Genomic DNA, 14890 nt, shown 5'->3' on the forward strand with positions numbered 1-14890 from the left:
CTTCAGTCTGCTATAACTGAAGTTTTGTGACGGAGATTGGCATTTGGTGTGATGATCATTTAAGTCTCATTGTTTTACGCTTGGAGATGTTGATGCATTGATCTGCAGATTCTATGAGGTTTGGTATGCATAGTTTATTTCAGCAAATCCCAAATCGCTTTCTCTTCATGATGGGTATATCCTGTCCACACATTGATTTTGATAAATGTAAGGCTAGCATATTTTTTTTATCAAACCTATTGATTTAGCATTGTGACTCATCCATAATACCAAGAACCATAGGTAATGACAGGTATTGCAAGCTGGTTGATGGCAGTTATTTGGGATACCAGAATCTCTGTAAACAATACATTAAATCTCTTTGAATTTTTCAGTTGTAGTTTTTTTTTGTCTTGACAAGAGGGGCATCTCTACCAACCTTACTCCCCTATCTTTATACCTTTGCCTTATATTACTCCTCCCCTTTTACACCTAGTAATGGCACAACCCTTAGGACGATTATTATATATTATCCTGTGAAAATATATTCTTACAACTACCTACCCCATACCTCCTCATAACTTCACCGTCAGGTCTTTCTCCATCTTGCTAAATTAAAACCTTAGTACATGACGCCCCATGTAATCCACCCCACCATTTTCATAACATTATGCCATAAGCCATAGTCCTTTTACAAGTAATGCTGTGATAAGTTACATCTGATATAATCCTACTAAGCATATACTTCTCCACTTTAATTTATCATCATAAAATTTCGTCTAGAAAACCTCATGTAAACCATAGATACTACACATATTACATATGGATAAAATAGAACCACTTCCCAACCCACCCTGTATCTTCCCCTTGAGTTTAAACACATAAACTACCCACATTCTTTCAAATTATTATGATAGAACACCCTATATACCTTTTTTACATTACATTTATATTATACACTCCCCCTTCATCTTAGAGTTCAATATAGTTCCCCTAAACAACATAAATTTTTTTATTTCGTTCCTGATGAATCACTCACTAGACGTCACATCCCCATTATGTTATCTAGCATCTTCTCTACTCTTCTGATGTGAAGCATTAGGCTTCGAAATACCTTGGTATAAAGAGTCCCCTTTATCCTCCAACTAAATGTATGTATACCCTTATTAAATAAATGAATCCTTCTATATTTACCAATATATAGTTTTTGACTTTATTTTCCACTGTGTGTGTGTATACACACACACACTACTAACGTTAAATATCAATGCCATGTGTAGCGAGAAATTTTGATAAACATTTGGCAACAAAAGTAGGAAGCAACAAAATATTAAATGTACCAAAAGATCATCTGAATAAAAAATCATGAACCTGACATTTCTTTAATTCCTAAGCAGTAAAATAATTATCAAATGTACCAAAAGGTTATTTGATTAAAGAATATGAACCTGGCGCAGGTACCTGCATGGGAAAAACAAACTTGATCAATTGTCAAAAAGAAGATAAATTAAAAGTATGTTTGAAAGATCATTTTTGGCAAAAGGTTATACAGGTGTAATCAAAGTCAGGTAAGAGAAATCAACCCGCTAAATTGCCGTATGTATATTTCCCTCCTAACAACCAATCATCCATAACGCTCACCAACACTAAAGATATATTGTTACAGTGTTTTGTTATTTTTTTAAACACATTAGAAATATACCACTAAAACCTGGAATTTCTAATTAGATCTTTTTTTAAATTGTTATAACAATAATTGGATATATTTTCCATGTTTTATTTGATCTCTTAACATTCCTATACTGCTGTTTCTATATTAGATAATTCTTACATTTTCTATCATAAAATATTTGTCAAATTTTATTTTTTAGGTGATAACAAAATACATGCCTGGAGGTGATGTCGGCCATGACAAAGAAGGCTCTATTGTAAGGATTATACCTTGGGGTGATCTTGACATGAAGGGAATTATGTGTTCAACTAAAAAGTCAGATTTAGTCAAAAGTAAATTGTTACAGTTTGAGAACGTATTGAAAGACTGTCATATAATGTCTCAAAAAGTAAGTAGATATTTTAAACATCTTTTTAAGTGGATTTTGCTTTGTCATTAAGTATTTGCTTGTACACTTTTTGAGATCTCAAATCAACACTTAATGGCATAATGCCGGGTAAAGAGTGAACTTGTAAGGGGGGAATAAAAATTATGTAAACGTGTGTGTACACATATATAAATTAAAAATGGAAAAGGAAGATCTAATAATTCAATGTTTATGTACCACGTTTAGCTATCTTTGCTCTTCAAAAAGCCCATGAAGCAGAGTGTGAAGCATAATTAGGTCTTCCTGTTTTCATTTTTAATTCATAGCATCAGATTCATTTTGTGCTTTTATTATCATACGAGGGGTGTGCAATAAGTAATACCCCTGACCCACTTCCAGTTGTTTGATCTAGCTGAAATTTTGCATGTGCAATGATTTATATCTCTACGGGTTATGTGGCAAATTACAGCTCTGAACTAATTGTGGTTTCTATTTTACAAGTGTTTGAACTGAGTCAGGTGTGAAATGGAGCCTGTTAAATGTTGAGCAGTGATCCGGTTTTTTTATTTGAAAGGACGCACACCACAGGAAACTTTTGATGAAATGAAAGAAACTTTTGGTGATAATGCCCCATCATATGACCTTATAAAACGCTGGTATCATGAATTCAAACATGGCCAGAAGTCTGTGGAAACAGCTCCCAGACCTGGTCGCCCCCCCCCCTTCTGCCATTGATGAGGCATCTGTCCGTCAAGTTGAGGCTGCCATTTTGGAAAATCGGCGCATTACTATTTGCCAAATAGCCCAAGATGTCAAGATTAGTACAGGGTCTGTGGAAACTATCATTCATGACCATTTGTATATGCATAAGGTGTCTGCCAGATGGATTCCCAGATTGCTCACACCATTCGAGAAACGAGAATGTCAAGTACTCGAGGATGAATTTGGAGATGTGCCAAGAGGAGTCAAAGTTTTTCAAAAGACTGATTACACAGGATGAAACCTGGATCCATCACAATGATCCAGAGACCAAAGCCCAGTCAATGCAGTGGAAGCATTTGGACTCACCACCTCCGAAGAAGGTAAGGGTGCATCCCTCCCCTGGCAAGGTCATGCTCAGTTTCTGGGACCAGGACAGAGTAGTGATGACAGATTTCCTGGCAAAGGGTACCACAATTACAGGAGCCTATTATGCTTCACTTTTGAGGAAATTAAGAGAAGCTATCAAAATCAAGAGATGAGGCAAGATCAGCAAAGGTACCCTCCTCCTGCAGGACAACGCTCCGGTCCACAACTTGCATGTCACCAGATCAGAAGCACAAGCGTGTGGTTATGAAATCCTTACCCATCCTCCCTACTCTCCTGACCTTGCATCCTCTGACTTTCACCTCTTCCCAGCCATGAAGTTGTTTTTTAAAGGAAAGCGTTTCCCAGATGATGCAGCCTTGATTTCTGAAGTTACGTTGTGATTGGAGGACCAACCTGGAGTGTTCTACAAAAACGGTCTCCAGAGCTGCATCAAACGATGGGAGAAATGCATAACTCTGAGTGGTTCCTATGTAGAGAAAGACTAATAACTGTGCCAAGTTTTGTTGCTCTACTGCTATGGGAAGTTGGTCAGGGGCATTACTTATTGCATGCCCCTCGTATATAAGATGATGGTCCAGAGTAGATAGCATTTACAAAAACTCACAACTCTAGAAAGATTATGGGCTGAGATCAAACTGTAGTATCTGTTCTTCAGATTCTACACTTCAATTTCTTGTTCGGTCATTAGAGGAGAAATCCTTCACGATTGAGACCATTTTTATTTTTGTTCTTTTCCTCCACATTAAAAAAAACGACCTTGGTGTCTAACTCTGTCCCGTGGAGAGGTAAGTAAATAAGAACTCTGGATAGATTTGATGCACATTGTTTTATTGTTTTTGTTTTTTTGTTTTTTTTTTTTGGGGGGGGTATCTATATCATAACGCATTTTTCTCTTTGAAAACTTTGTTTTTTCTGATGAGTCCATAGAGGAAATATTCAGTGTTGACCTACAAATATAGGTTGCCCTTTGAATAAAACCTATTTGTAAATATACTGAAGTTTTTGTTTAAAAAAAAAAAAATGGTAAGATGAATAAAATCTTAGATGTTGGAATCTAGCAAATTTGTTATTTATTATCCGTGTATATATATATATATATATATATATATATATACATATCAAGTTTACTTATGCATACAGACATTAGTGCTTCATGTTTATGCAGTCATCAGTGCAGGAAATAATTACTGCTGTTCATGAGAATTTGAATAAATATATATATATATATATATATATATACTAGCAGTTCAGCCTGGCTTTGCTCGGGTCTTATGCACTGTTATAACTTTATGTGCACACACACACACACACACACACATATATATATATATATATATATATATATATATATATATATATATTAAAAAGTTTGACTTGTGTCCAGGTTACTTACATCTAACATTTTAAGTGTTTAGACCAAAAATTGGCGGAGGAGTTTGGTAGAGTCTGCAATGATCGACTCTCAACTTTGACCTCTTGGCAGCCAAAGTCTCGCTCAAAAACTGATTAAAAAGCTTGCTGCATGTCTGAATACCCTTAATGCAAAATTAAAAATTTTTAGACCCGAAATTGGCTGAATAGTTTGCTAGAGACCCAAAGGTCAAATCTTTTGAACTTTGACTCCTTGGCAGCCAAATTTTTGGTTAAAAACTGATTAAAAAGCTTGCCTTATGTCTGAATACACTTTATGTAAAATTTCAAATATTTAGACCAAAAATTGCCTGAGTAATTTGTTAGACTGAGAGGTCAAATATTTTAAAACTTTGACCCAATTTTGACCCTGTAACATTTATTGTTTTGGGCTCAAATCAAATTACAACGTTGAATCCATGTCCAAGTACCTTACATATAAAATTTCAAGTGTTTAGACCCAAAATTGGAAGACTTTTTGGTACAGTTTTCAAAGGTCAAATCGTTGAACTTTAATCCCTTGACAGCCAAATTTCTGGCCGAAAACCAAATAAAGATTTTCCCAAATCTCATATAAAATCTCGAGTCTATGGACTGAAAATTGACAAACTAGTTTGGTATGGAAATGTACACACACACACACAATTTAACTTTCATAGATATATATGCTTGTGTATATGTATATGTGTGTATTGTGATGATACGTCCCAGTTGGAAAATCCCAAAAGGCAAATTATCCCCGAAACGTATCGTAAAATAAAAATGCTGTACGTGCCTTGTTTGGTTTTGGCTAATTTGACTTTGGTGATGTCATTTCTTAATATCATGGCCACGCCAGTCATTGGAAGGTTGTCAATTACTCCTACTGTGACCTCTCGGGAGCCCCAATCTGATACTAGGTGGACTATCATAGGTTTGTTTCCTATGCCCCTAATTCTAACTGGTCTATCTGTGGCCCTTATCGTGTCCTCAGGCATTTGTTTCCTTTTCACTAAGGACTAGGATGCGCTCGTATCCCTGAGGATATTAATGGGTTCCCCTCGGCTTTCTCTCTCTCGGGCAATATATCCTTTCGATATGAAGGGTTCATACGTTTCATCTATCCCTCGAAATATCGCTCCTTGTGGCTAGCCTGAGATATCCTGATTCAGCTCAGTGAATCGCTTCACCTGGCAATTCACAGCTATGTGACCCCACTTCCCAGTTGAGTTGAAGCACACTATGGGTCTCACTTCCCTTCCTGGTCTGGTAATGGTCAGTTAGTTGCACTTGAAGGGATCTTCATGGGCACCCGCGGATTGTTAGTTGTCCCTTTTGCTGTGCAATGCTCCCTGATCTGCGGATGCATGGGTCCTTGGGGCTTTGCTCTGTTTCTTTTCTGTATACATGTGTATTCATCTGCCGCTATAGCTATCTCGAGCACTGTTTCGGCTTTTTTGTTGGCTAGGTGCATCCGCATGTCATAGGCATGCAGTTTCAGAACTCATTTAACGAGTTGCTTCAACCTGCTAAAGTTACTCTCCACATTCTTGGAGTTGCACTACTGATCAAAGTATCCCTCTTTCAGCTTAACGAACTCTACATGTGTTTGCCTCTCGCTCTTTCTCAAGTTCCTAAACTTTTGTTAATAAGCTTGCACGACTAATTCGTATCCTTTCAATATGGCTGCTTTTACTATCGCGTAATCTGTGCGGTCTTCTGCTGGGAGCGCTGTGTATGTTTTATTTTATTTTTTTTTTTACATAGGCATCACCACTTATCAAGGCCAAGAGGCCACTCGAGGATAAGGCTTAAAGAGTGTACAGTAGAAATTGGACAATATAGTAACCGTTAGTAATGGAGATTCGGTAAATTTGTTAACTTATATTGAACGGTTCATCAAAAACTTGTTTATGTTAGACTTGAAGACAACCATATTGTAGTCTGCTGGAAAGCAGAAAAACGGAAGACTATTCCATAGGCATGCAGTTCTAAGAAAGAAGTTTCGCTCATGGAATCTACGCTTAGGTTTAGGCACAGATAAAGAGTGGGGGAAACTAGTGATAGTGTTTTCTGCTAGACGGGTGTTTCTTGTGAAAGTTTGGTGAGGCGGGACCATAGAATGGAACTCAGCCGAGCACCTGCCATGAAAATAATGATAAAGCAAACTCGCAACATCTCTTCCGTGAGAAAGAGGCTGGGAAAAGCCTTGCCACTTAATGCTGTCTGCAAAAGCATTGCCCAGCATTCTCTCAGCCAGTTCATGTTTAGGGCGGTTCTCTCGAAATGCGAGAAATAGTCATTGACTTCCTTCTCCACAAACTTCTGAACTAGGCTCACTTGTTTCGTCATATCAAACTTGCTCTATCTTCCTGTGTCTGATGAGCTATACTGTTCACTGATTCTAATCTCTTGCTCAATTCAAGCCTTCTCTATCTCCATCCTAGCCATAATTGTTTTTTTTTTTCAAGTTTGACCTAATCGGGCATCATGGTCATTGTCTCGGCCAGTAATTCTTCTAGTACTTTTTCCTCAAAGATATCCTTGTCCACCATGTGCTTAGTGATCACTCTTATCAACTGGCTTTTTCTCATGGCTCCCCTAACTTCTAGATCTAGTTTGTGCCATATTATTTTGTTTTTCTTAAACCTATGTAACCTATCTGGGGATGGTTTTTTCATAAATTCATCATTTTTCCTTACTCGTCCATGCACAATGTTCAGATATTTCACAAGGGTTATTACCAAGCGGTGAGACATTTACTTGGTGTGCCAATACGTCCCGGTTGGAAAGTCCCAAAAGGGAAATTATCCCAGAAACGTATCGTAAAATAAAAAAAAAATGCCGACCGTAGAATTATCACGACCAAGTAGCACTTTACCCAGATTCTGAACAGTAATTCTGTCATGGGATGTTCTTATGAGATTCACGGTTGACGAAATACCAGGCAATGAATAACGGAACACAGTCATATGTATATTATACACAGGTTATTTATTAAATTAAACAACCAAGACAAAACAATCAAAGGAAATAATAATAAAAGAAAACATGCAGACAGTGTCTAACAGGTGAAAAAATAAAGGGGGGGGCAACGGTAAAGGAAATTGTTCAGATAAACATAGCCTCTCTTTCCTTTTCTTTTTATCTTTTTTTTTTCTTCCTGTGGAATAATGGTTTAATCGTATGAGGCTGTAGAAATTATTCAAAATAAGAAAAAGAAAACAAATCAGTCCAGCAAGTCGACATTTTATGAAGTATGGGGTGGAGAGACAATATTGAACAATACTTAGCTGTTCCAACGTTTATAGTGCAAGGCAGTCTCGCTTCTGCAATGTGCAATTCAATGTCCTTCGAATTGTGTTTATCCACTTCTCTTCCCTTATTTTTCCTTCTCGCTTGTTTCTCAACCACCGATGTTAGGACGTCTCATTCCCACATATCCGAGGCCAAGTTGTATGCATAGTATTTGGTAAAATTCCCTTTCGGCTCCAGCGATGAGATTAAAATTGAATGAGCTTCTGATTTATTATGCATATCCGCTGATGACATTCGTTTTTTCAACGTGATCGGTTTCCTTTTTTTTGTCCTGCACATAATTCCCGCTAAAAGTTTGTTTTTCTCCTCTTTCCTTTTTTTTTCACCCACACTGCTTCGTTTGGGTTGGAGGTAGGGTGTCTGGATGATTTCTGGTGACTGTGGTAGATGTCATGACAAATAACTTGGTGGGGGGGGGATCTTACTCGCCTCCTTTTGTGGAGTCCATGTGTGAATATTTTATTGTCGAATGTCTTGGTAGCAATAGGATGGGGTGTCTGATTGATATTCAAAATAAAATTTAAGGAGAGAGGAGGGGGAGAATGGCCACTTCTGCATTATGCCCTGTTTTCTTGTGACAGTATCTATATATGTCCAGCTTGATGACTATCGGCTCCCAAAATAGTTGTTCTATGGTGAGCTCCTTCTTGGCAAGACCCCAGCACAAGCCCAAAAAACGTTTTAGTGATAGCATCAAGGAGAGTCTGGTGAGCTTTCGTGTTCCAGTTGGGAGTCTCTATCATATGATTACAGGCAGTGGAGGACACTGATATAAAGGGGTGCAGAACACTTTGAAGCAGCCAAGATAGACCGAGCAAAGCTCAAGACAGCATGTAGGAAATGCCAAACCTTGCCGTGCAATCATGGAGATCTTTGGATCTGTGAGGTGTGTGATTGGGCTGTATTTTCTAAGGCAGGTTTTGTTAATCACATAAAAGCGCTCGATGATACAGAGTTGTTGTTAGTTTCATCCAAACCAATGAACGGTTTCAGTGTCATGTCTGCTTGAGGATGTGCAAGTTGCTGGCAGGACTGAAAAGTCGTCTTCGGGCACATGGACTTTCAGTGACTGAGGGAGTGGCACTCGTCTGACAAGGCGTTGCAATCATATATATGTATATGTACACCCATTCATATACAAGGTGTCCGTAAAGTTACTATACAGTCTTATTATATTTGTATTAATAGTTAATATTTATTTTTTGTGTAGCTGTAGGGTGTCTGTACAGTAACTTGTAAGACTGTATAGTAACTTTACGGACACCCTGTATATATACTGCTGATAAAAAATTTAAGACCAATTAAAAATCTTTAAAAAGAAACCTTTTTTTTTTTTTTTTTTAAGGATAGATTTTAAACTCTTCCGACTTAAGGTTACTAATACTACAATCTAAAAGGTTATGGAAACAAAAAAGGTACATTCCAAAAATTTTATTTAAAAATTTGCATTTTTATTAAATAAGGCTTTTTACACATGATCAAATTTATAAGCCCAAGGGTATAAATTGTTAGATTTATGGTAATTCTAATGTTTTTAGTTCAGTTAGAGATAGCAATCACTGTGTAAAGGTGTTACGATGCCTAAAGCAAGAAAACTAACCGAAGTTGAGCACCCTCGAATTCTAGGATTCCATAAGCAAGGTTTGTCACAGCGAGCAATAGCAGCTAAGGTAAATCGCAGTAAAACTGTTATTTGCAACTTTCTAAAGAACACTCCAGCTGCATATGATTGAGTTACTGTTGTTGGAATTAGCCTCTTGAGAGCGATGTTAACTTTGGCTATAACAGTCTTTGCTCTTCCAGCAGCTTGGATCTTGGACATACGTGATCTGTTCTTCATTCTCATACACCCCACCTCCTCAATTGTGTTGCTGAGCTCTTCCTCCAAAGTTAATTGTTCATCATCTGCTTCTGGGAGTACAATTGATGGTGGTGAGTGTCTAGGTGATTGTGGTGGTGATGCAGGTGATGGTATCTTGGTAGGTGATGTAGATTCCTGTGTTGGTGTTTGTGGGGTTTCCAGCAGAGAGTTTGTGAAGGCAGGTGTTATGTCAACCAGAGACTCCAGTGGCACAGAAGTTCCAGGAGAGCTGGACATGTGCTGGGACAGTTGGGTGGATTCTGATGGTAATATTGTTGCTATATTAGTGTCCACCTCTCTTCCCTTTCCCATACCACCTCCTGTCTGTTTTTCCTCCTCATCCTCTACCTTATGGTAGTCTTTTTCTGCAGTCTTCAGGGCCTCACATCTAATAGTATCTACCTCCTCTTGTGGGATATACCTTCCCATCTGTGAGATGAGGGATCTCAGGTTGTTTAATGGTGTGTGCTTTTTTTCCGCTGGGAGGTCTGATGCTTTTATACTCTTGGTAAGTATCTCTCCTGCGCTGCGTCCCCATTTCTCAAACCTTGAGTAGTGGTAACAGTGCAGAAGGACCTTCTGTTCGACAGACCATGATTGGGTTTTAATCCCCCTTCTGTTTCTTTTGGGGTCTGTCAAGCAAGATGGAGGAAGGACGCTTGGTCCATCTTGGTCATGGACTGGTTGCTGTCCTTGTTACCTCTGAGGTGATTGGGGTATCACCTTTTGAGGCAAGAACGTTCACACCATTTTTTTCCTCTTCCTGCCTGGTGCGTAAACAGGTTGAGGGTCCCTTATCCTGGGCGACGGCCGTCCAGTTTGAATTCCTTTTATTTGGCATTTTTCGTGGTTGTTCCTCATTGTCCACGGCTTCTTATTGGTTATTCAAAGCTTCCCTCTACCTACTTTACATAAGCAGAGGGGGTACCCCCATCCGCAACCCGGTGGACACACTAGATAGCAGGAGGAAGACGGCACACCAGATATGGATGTCCTCATGACATACCATGCATTGAAAAGTTTATTATACGCAACCAGCTATGGTGGGCTAGACATCTAATAAGAATGGATGATGAGAGATTACCAAGCGCCTATTTTATTATGAAATTATACAAGGAAAGCTTCCACAACACAAACCAAAGAAACGCTTTAAGGACATCAAGAATAATCTAAAATCTCTCAGAATTGACGTATGTAGCTGGGAGAGTGATTCCAGTGATCATGAAAAGTGGCGCTCAATAGTTTATCATGGCTGTGATAGCTTTGATAAGAAAAAATATGACCATGCAAAAATTAAGCACGATATCCAGAAATTTGTCAGATCTGTCAAAGGCTTTTGTGCTGAACCATGACTGATTTATGCGGTTTATTTGGAGCTGATCTAGCTAGCCACAAGCGATCACATGGAAATCCATCTTTCTTTGATGGGGAAAACACTGGAGCACAGATGTTCTATTTGCTCTATGGTCTGCAAATCAAGTGGAGGTCTGAAGTCTCGTATGAATGTCCACAGTAAAGCAGTACCAGTTGGCGTCCCTCAATCTCAGCATAAGCGAAACCTCTGCAACAAACTGTAAGAGCAGAGATGGTCTGAAGAGTCACCTTCATTTCAGCAAAAGATAGAAACTGCATCTTGATCACATGTGTGTATTTGTATCAATGTATAACATTACAAAATAAAATAAATAATAAAATATATATGTGTATGTAATTCTTGGTTTGTTAGTTATCAATAAAACGATATTTCTACATTACCAATTTAATTGAAATTTTCAGAGTCTTTCCTTAGAGTCGAGGAATGTTTTTATGTTATTAAAATAAATTAATATTGCAAATTGTAAATTAAATAAAAATATTTTTCATAAGCAGTTTCTGCGAGACTGCTCAGTTTTATTTCCGGTAACTTCAGTTTCAATGACCCTTGAATTACAAGATTTTAATTGATTATTAAAAAAAACATTCCCTATTTTTAACATTTAAATTCATTTGTTTATCTTGAGTCTTTTCACCGTTACACATTACGCTTTAATTGTTTAGTTTCTTTCACAGCATTGTTTACATAGTTTTTCATTTTTTCTAAACTATGAGAAAATAAGAAAGTTGCTGTTTAATTTTTACGACTTGCCCCAGCATATTATAAACACCCTAACCTCTCCATGTTAAAAACAGCTTAAACCCTCCTCCCCACAAACCTCGAAAACTGTTCTTAACATGGGGAGGTTGGGGGGGGTATTCCGAAAGTCATTTTTAACATGGGTAGGCAGGGGTGTCTATAATATGCTTGGGCAAGTCGTAAAATTAACGAAGTTGCTATTATTTATTACCAAAATTGCTTAAAATTTATTTGACAAAAAAGATGTATTCTACCAACATTTAATAAGAAATACAAATGAACGGTAGATTTTTTTATTTGTTTTTTTTTGTTTATGTTTCTACGTTTAAGATTTTGCTTTACTTTTCCTAGCGTTGCCGCGCTGAACGCTAAAAAAATAATTACACAACACTTAAAATTTAATTCATTGTGGATTTATTAAAACAGTCCTTTGGAAAATAAATATTTAAAATAAAGTGGCACTTATGCATTTATGTTATCATGCTATTTTTTAAAATAGTATTTTCACGTTAAATTAAAATTTTACTTATTTTTACTTATTAATTTGTTAGGTGAAAGTACAGATAACCTAGTCGGTTTCTAATGTGTGGAAAATCTAGCTCCCGAAAAAAAAAAAGGGTAATCTGGATGGTAAAAAAACGATAAAAATTGTCTCAGTCTCAAAGGATTTCTCAAAAAAAAATCCTGTAGTGTAGTTCACCTTCTGTTTCTCTCCCCCCTCTCTTAATATCTCTCTCCATCCATTTCTTCGTCTCCCTCTCTATCTTTCTCTCTATATCAACCTCTCCATCTCTCTTTGTGCCCCTTTCTCACTCTAACTCCTATCTCTTTCTCCTTTCCTGTCTCGCTTCCTCTCTGTTTCTAACTCCCCCTCTCTCTGTCTATCTATCAATCCCTCTATCTCTCTCCTTCTCTTTTTCTATTTCCCTCTCACTTTCTCTTTTCTATCCATATATCTTCCTCTCTATCTGTCCATCTCTAATCCCTCATCCTATTTTAGTCTCCTAAATTACAGTGAATCAGGCATTGTCAAAACATGGATAAATCCTATTTTAGTCACCTAATTTACTGACTGTGAGAATAGAAGTTATTTGGAAATTACTACTATCTTGAACAGCACCAGGGGTAACTGATAAAACCTTTCTAATTGATTTTGGCAGCCATTCGGTGACAAAATGACATAGTCTTAGCCTTTGCTGCATGCGGAATACCTGTGACCTTGCTACAAAGTAGAACTATTTATTCTACTTTAAAACAGTCAATTTTTCCAAAATCTCATGTTCAACATCTTCAAAACGTCCAGTATGGGGAAATATATTACAGAAATGCAAACTTATTGTTTAGGATGAATGCACAATGATACGCAAAAAATCACTTGAGGCTCTTGGTCGATCCTGCAAAATTTGTGTGGCAATGTCAGATCACTTGAGAATGCCATGTGAAGACATTAAACTTAACTCCAAATATGTGTTTCCAGTTGCAGACTGCTCGATCCGCACAGAAATTTTTGCATCACTTGTGGGAAATTGGTATGGAAAAGTGCCAGCTGATCCGAGTTAAGGGCGAAATTCTTTGACTCTTAACTTCTGTAATTTTATTACATCAAAAGAAGAGTTGGTTTAAAAGGTTTTTACAGATATTCAAATTAATTATACGAATTCTACTTGACTGAGTGAACAAGCTATTCTTGCAGCTCAATACAAAGTCGTCCATGAACTTAACGCTATTATTCAATATATAAATTCCAAGTGAGGTAGTCGAATATAAATCCATCGACACTTGTGGAAGCAGATAAAGTGGTTAATTATCCAACAGCTATATTTGCCAGGGATGCCACCGCATGTACTGCAACTGAAAATTGGCATACTAATTATGTTGTGAAATATAAACCAATCCAAGCTTTGCAATGGCACATGCCTTGCAGTAAAAAAAATTAACAAACAATATCATAGAAACAACAATCTTAACAGGACCTTTCACAGGTGAATATATTCATTCTGCATATTCCTATGATTCCACCGGATGCACTATTACACTTGAGGAAATTGCTCTTTCCAATTTTATTGTCATTTGCAATAACCATCAACAAAGCTCAGGGAACAATCTTTACAATTGTGGGTCTTACAGTTATACACTGACTGTTTTTTCACATGGACAATTTGTTATGCATTCAAGAGTCACCAAGCCAGAAAATCTTTATATCAACTTAGAAAATGGAACAACAAAAACTGTGTACCCATACAATATGGAAAATTAAACCTATAAGAAACATGCATTTTTTTCTCATTTTGAAACTTTTCCATTGCGCCAATTTGAGCCACAGCAACGCGTGGCAGGGTACAGCTAGTAAATTAAATAAAAACAATTATAAAATGAATAAAGTAAAGTAATAAAAATATAAAAAATACATGGAAATGGATAAATAATCCCTATACATAATAAAGAGGCGCAATTTTTCCCCTCTGGACCAAAATACCATAGGTTTACAACAACAGATGGCACATAAAAATTTATGTTTACGCTATTAGCCAGGTTTGGACACACCTGCTATACTAAGGATAGTAAGCAGTTTTTCATTATTACATGTAAGCTCCATCGTTACCCCAACAAAAATTTCAAAATAAAAGAATGAATGAAAACATGAAAATGTAACCCCCTCCCCCCAATAAAAGAAGCATGTGACAAACTCGCCACCAGATATTTCAGCAGAATGGATATGAAGAGAAGCTATTCTCTCGATATTGAGCACTTTTTTATGACTATATATCAGTTTAAACAAATTTCTTTAATGCTGTCTCAGTCTAGAAAGATTTATCTTTACAGTATGTTCCAACGAAAACAAACTGTAAATAATTCAGTTTCAAAAATACCCAAGTAAAATTTGTGTTAACCGAAATGCACAATTTTATCTTATAAAAATGATGAGTTATGACTTATTGTGTTATTAAAAGAAAAAAATTAGCAGTTGCAATATCAAAAAAACGTGAAAAAAAAGCTGGTAAAAAAATGTAAATTAATTTTTTTTTTTTTTTTTTTTTTTTTTTTTAATCGCAGTTGAATTGGATTGTTCATTTTAAAATAAAAATCCACTGGACCACAGCG

At 36.9% G+C, this 14890-nt stretch overlaps 1 protein-coding gene across 2 annotated transcripts in view; it reads left to right on the forward strand.

The window, feature by feature from the left end:
• LOC145272500 (retinal-binding protein-like) overlaps positions 1 to 14890 on the forward strand; it is a 573911-nt gene that overhangs the window by 383690 nt on the left and 175331 nt on the right. For both annotated transcript variants that reach the window (XM_080127042.1, XM_080127038.1), the window contains one exon: positions 1851 to 2039. In XM_080127042.1, the coding sequence (XP_079983168.1) occupies positions 1851 to 2039 (189 nt within the window). The remainder of the gene's footprint in view (positions 1 to 1850; positions 2040 to 14890) is intronic.

This window comes from Euprymna scolopes, chromosome 1, assembly GCF_053919585.1.
Source record: "Euprymna scolopes isolate OS-2025 chromosome 1, ASM5391958v1, whole genome shotgun sequence".
Lineage (NCBI taxonomy): Eukaryota > Metazoa > Mollusca > Cephalopoda > Sepiida > Sepiolidae > Euprymna > Euprymna scolopes.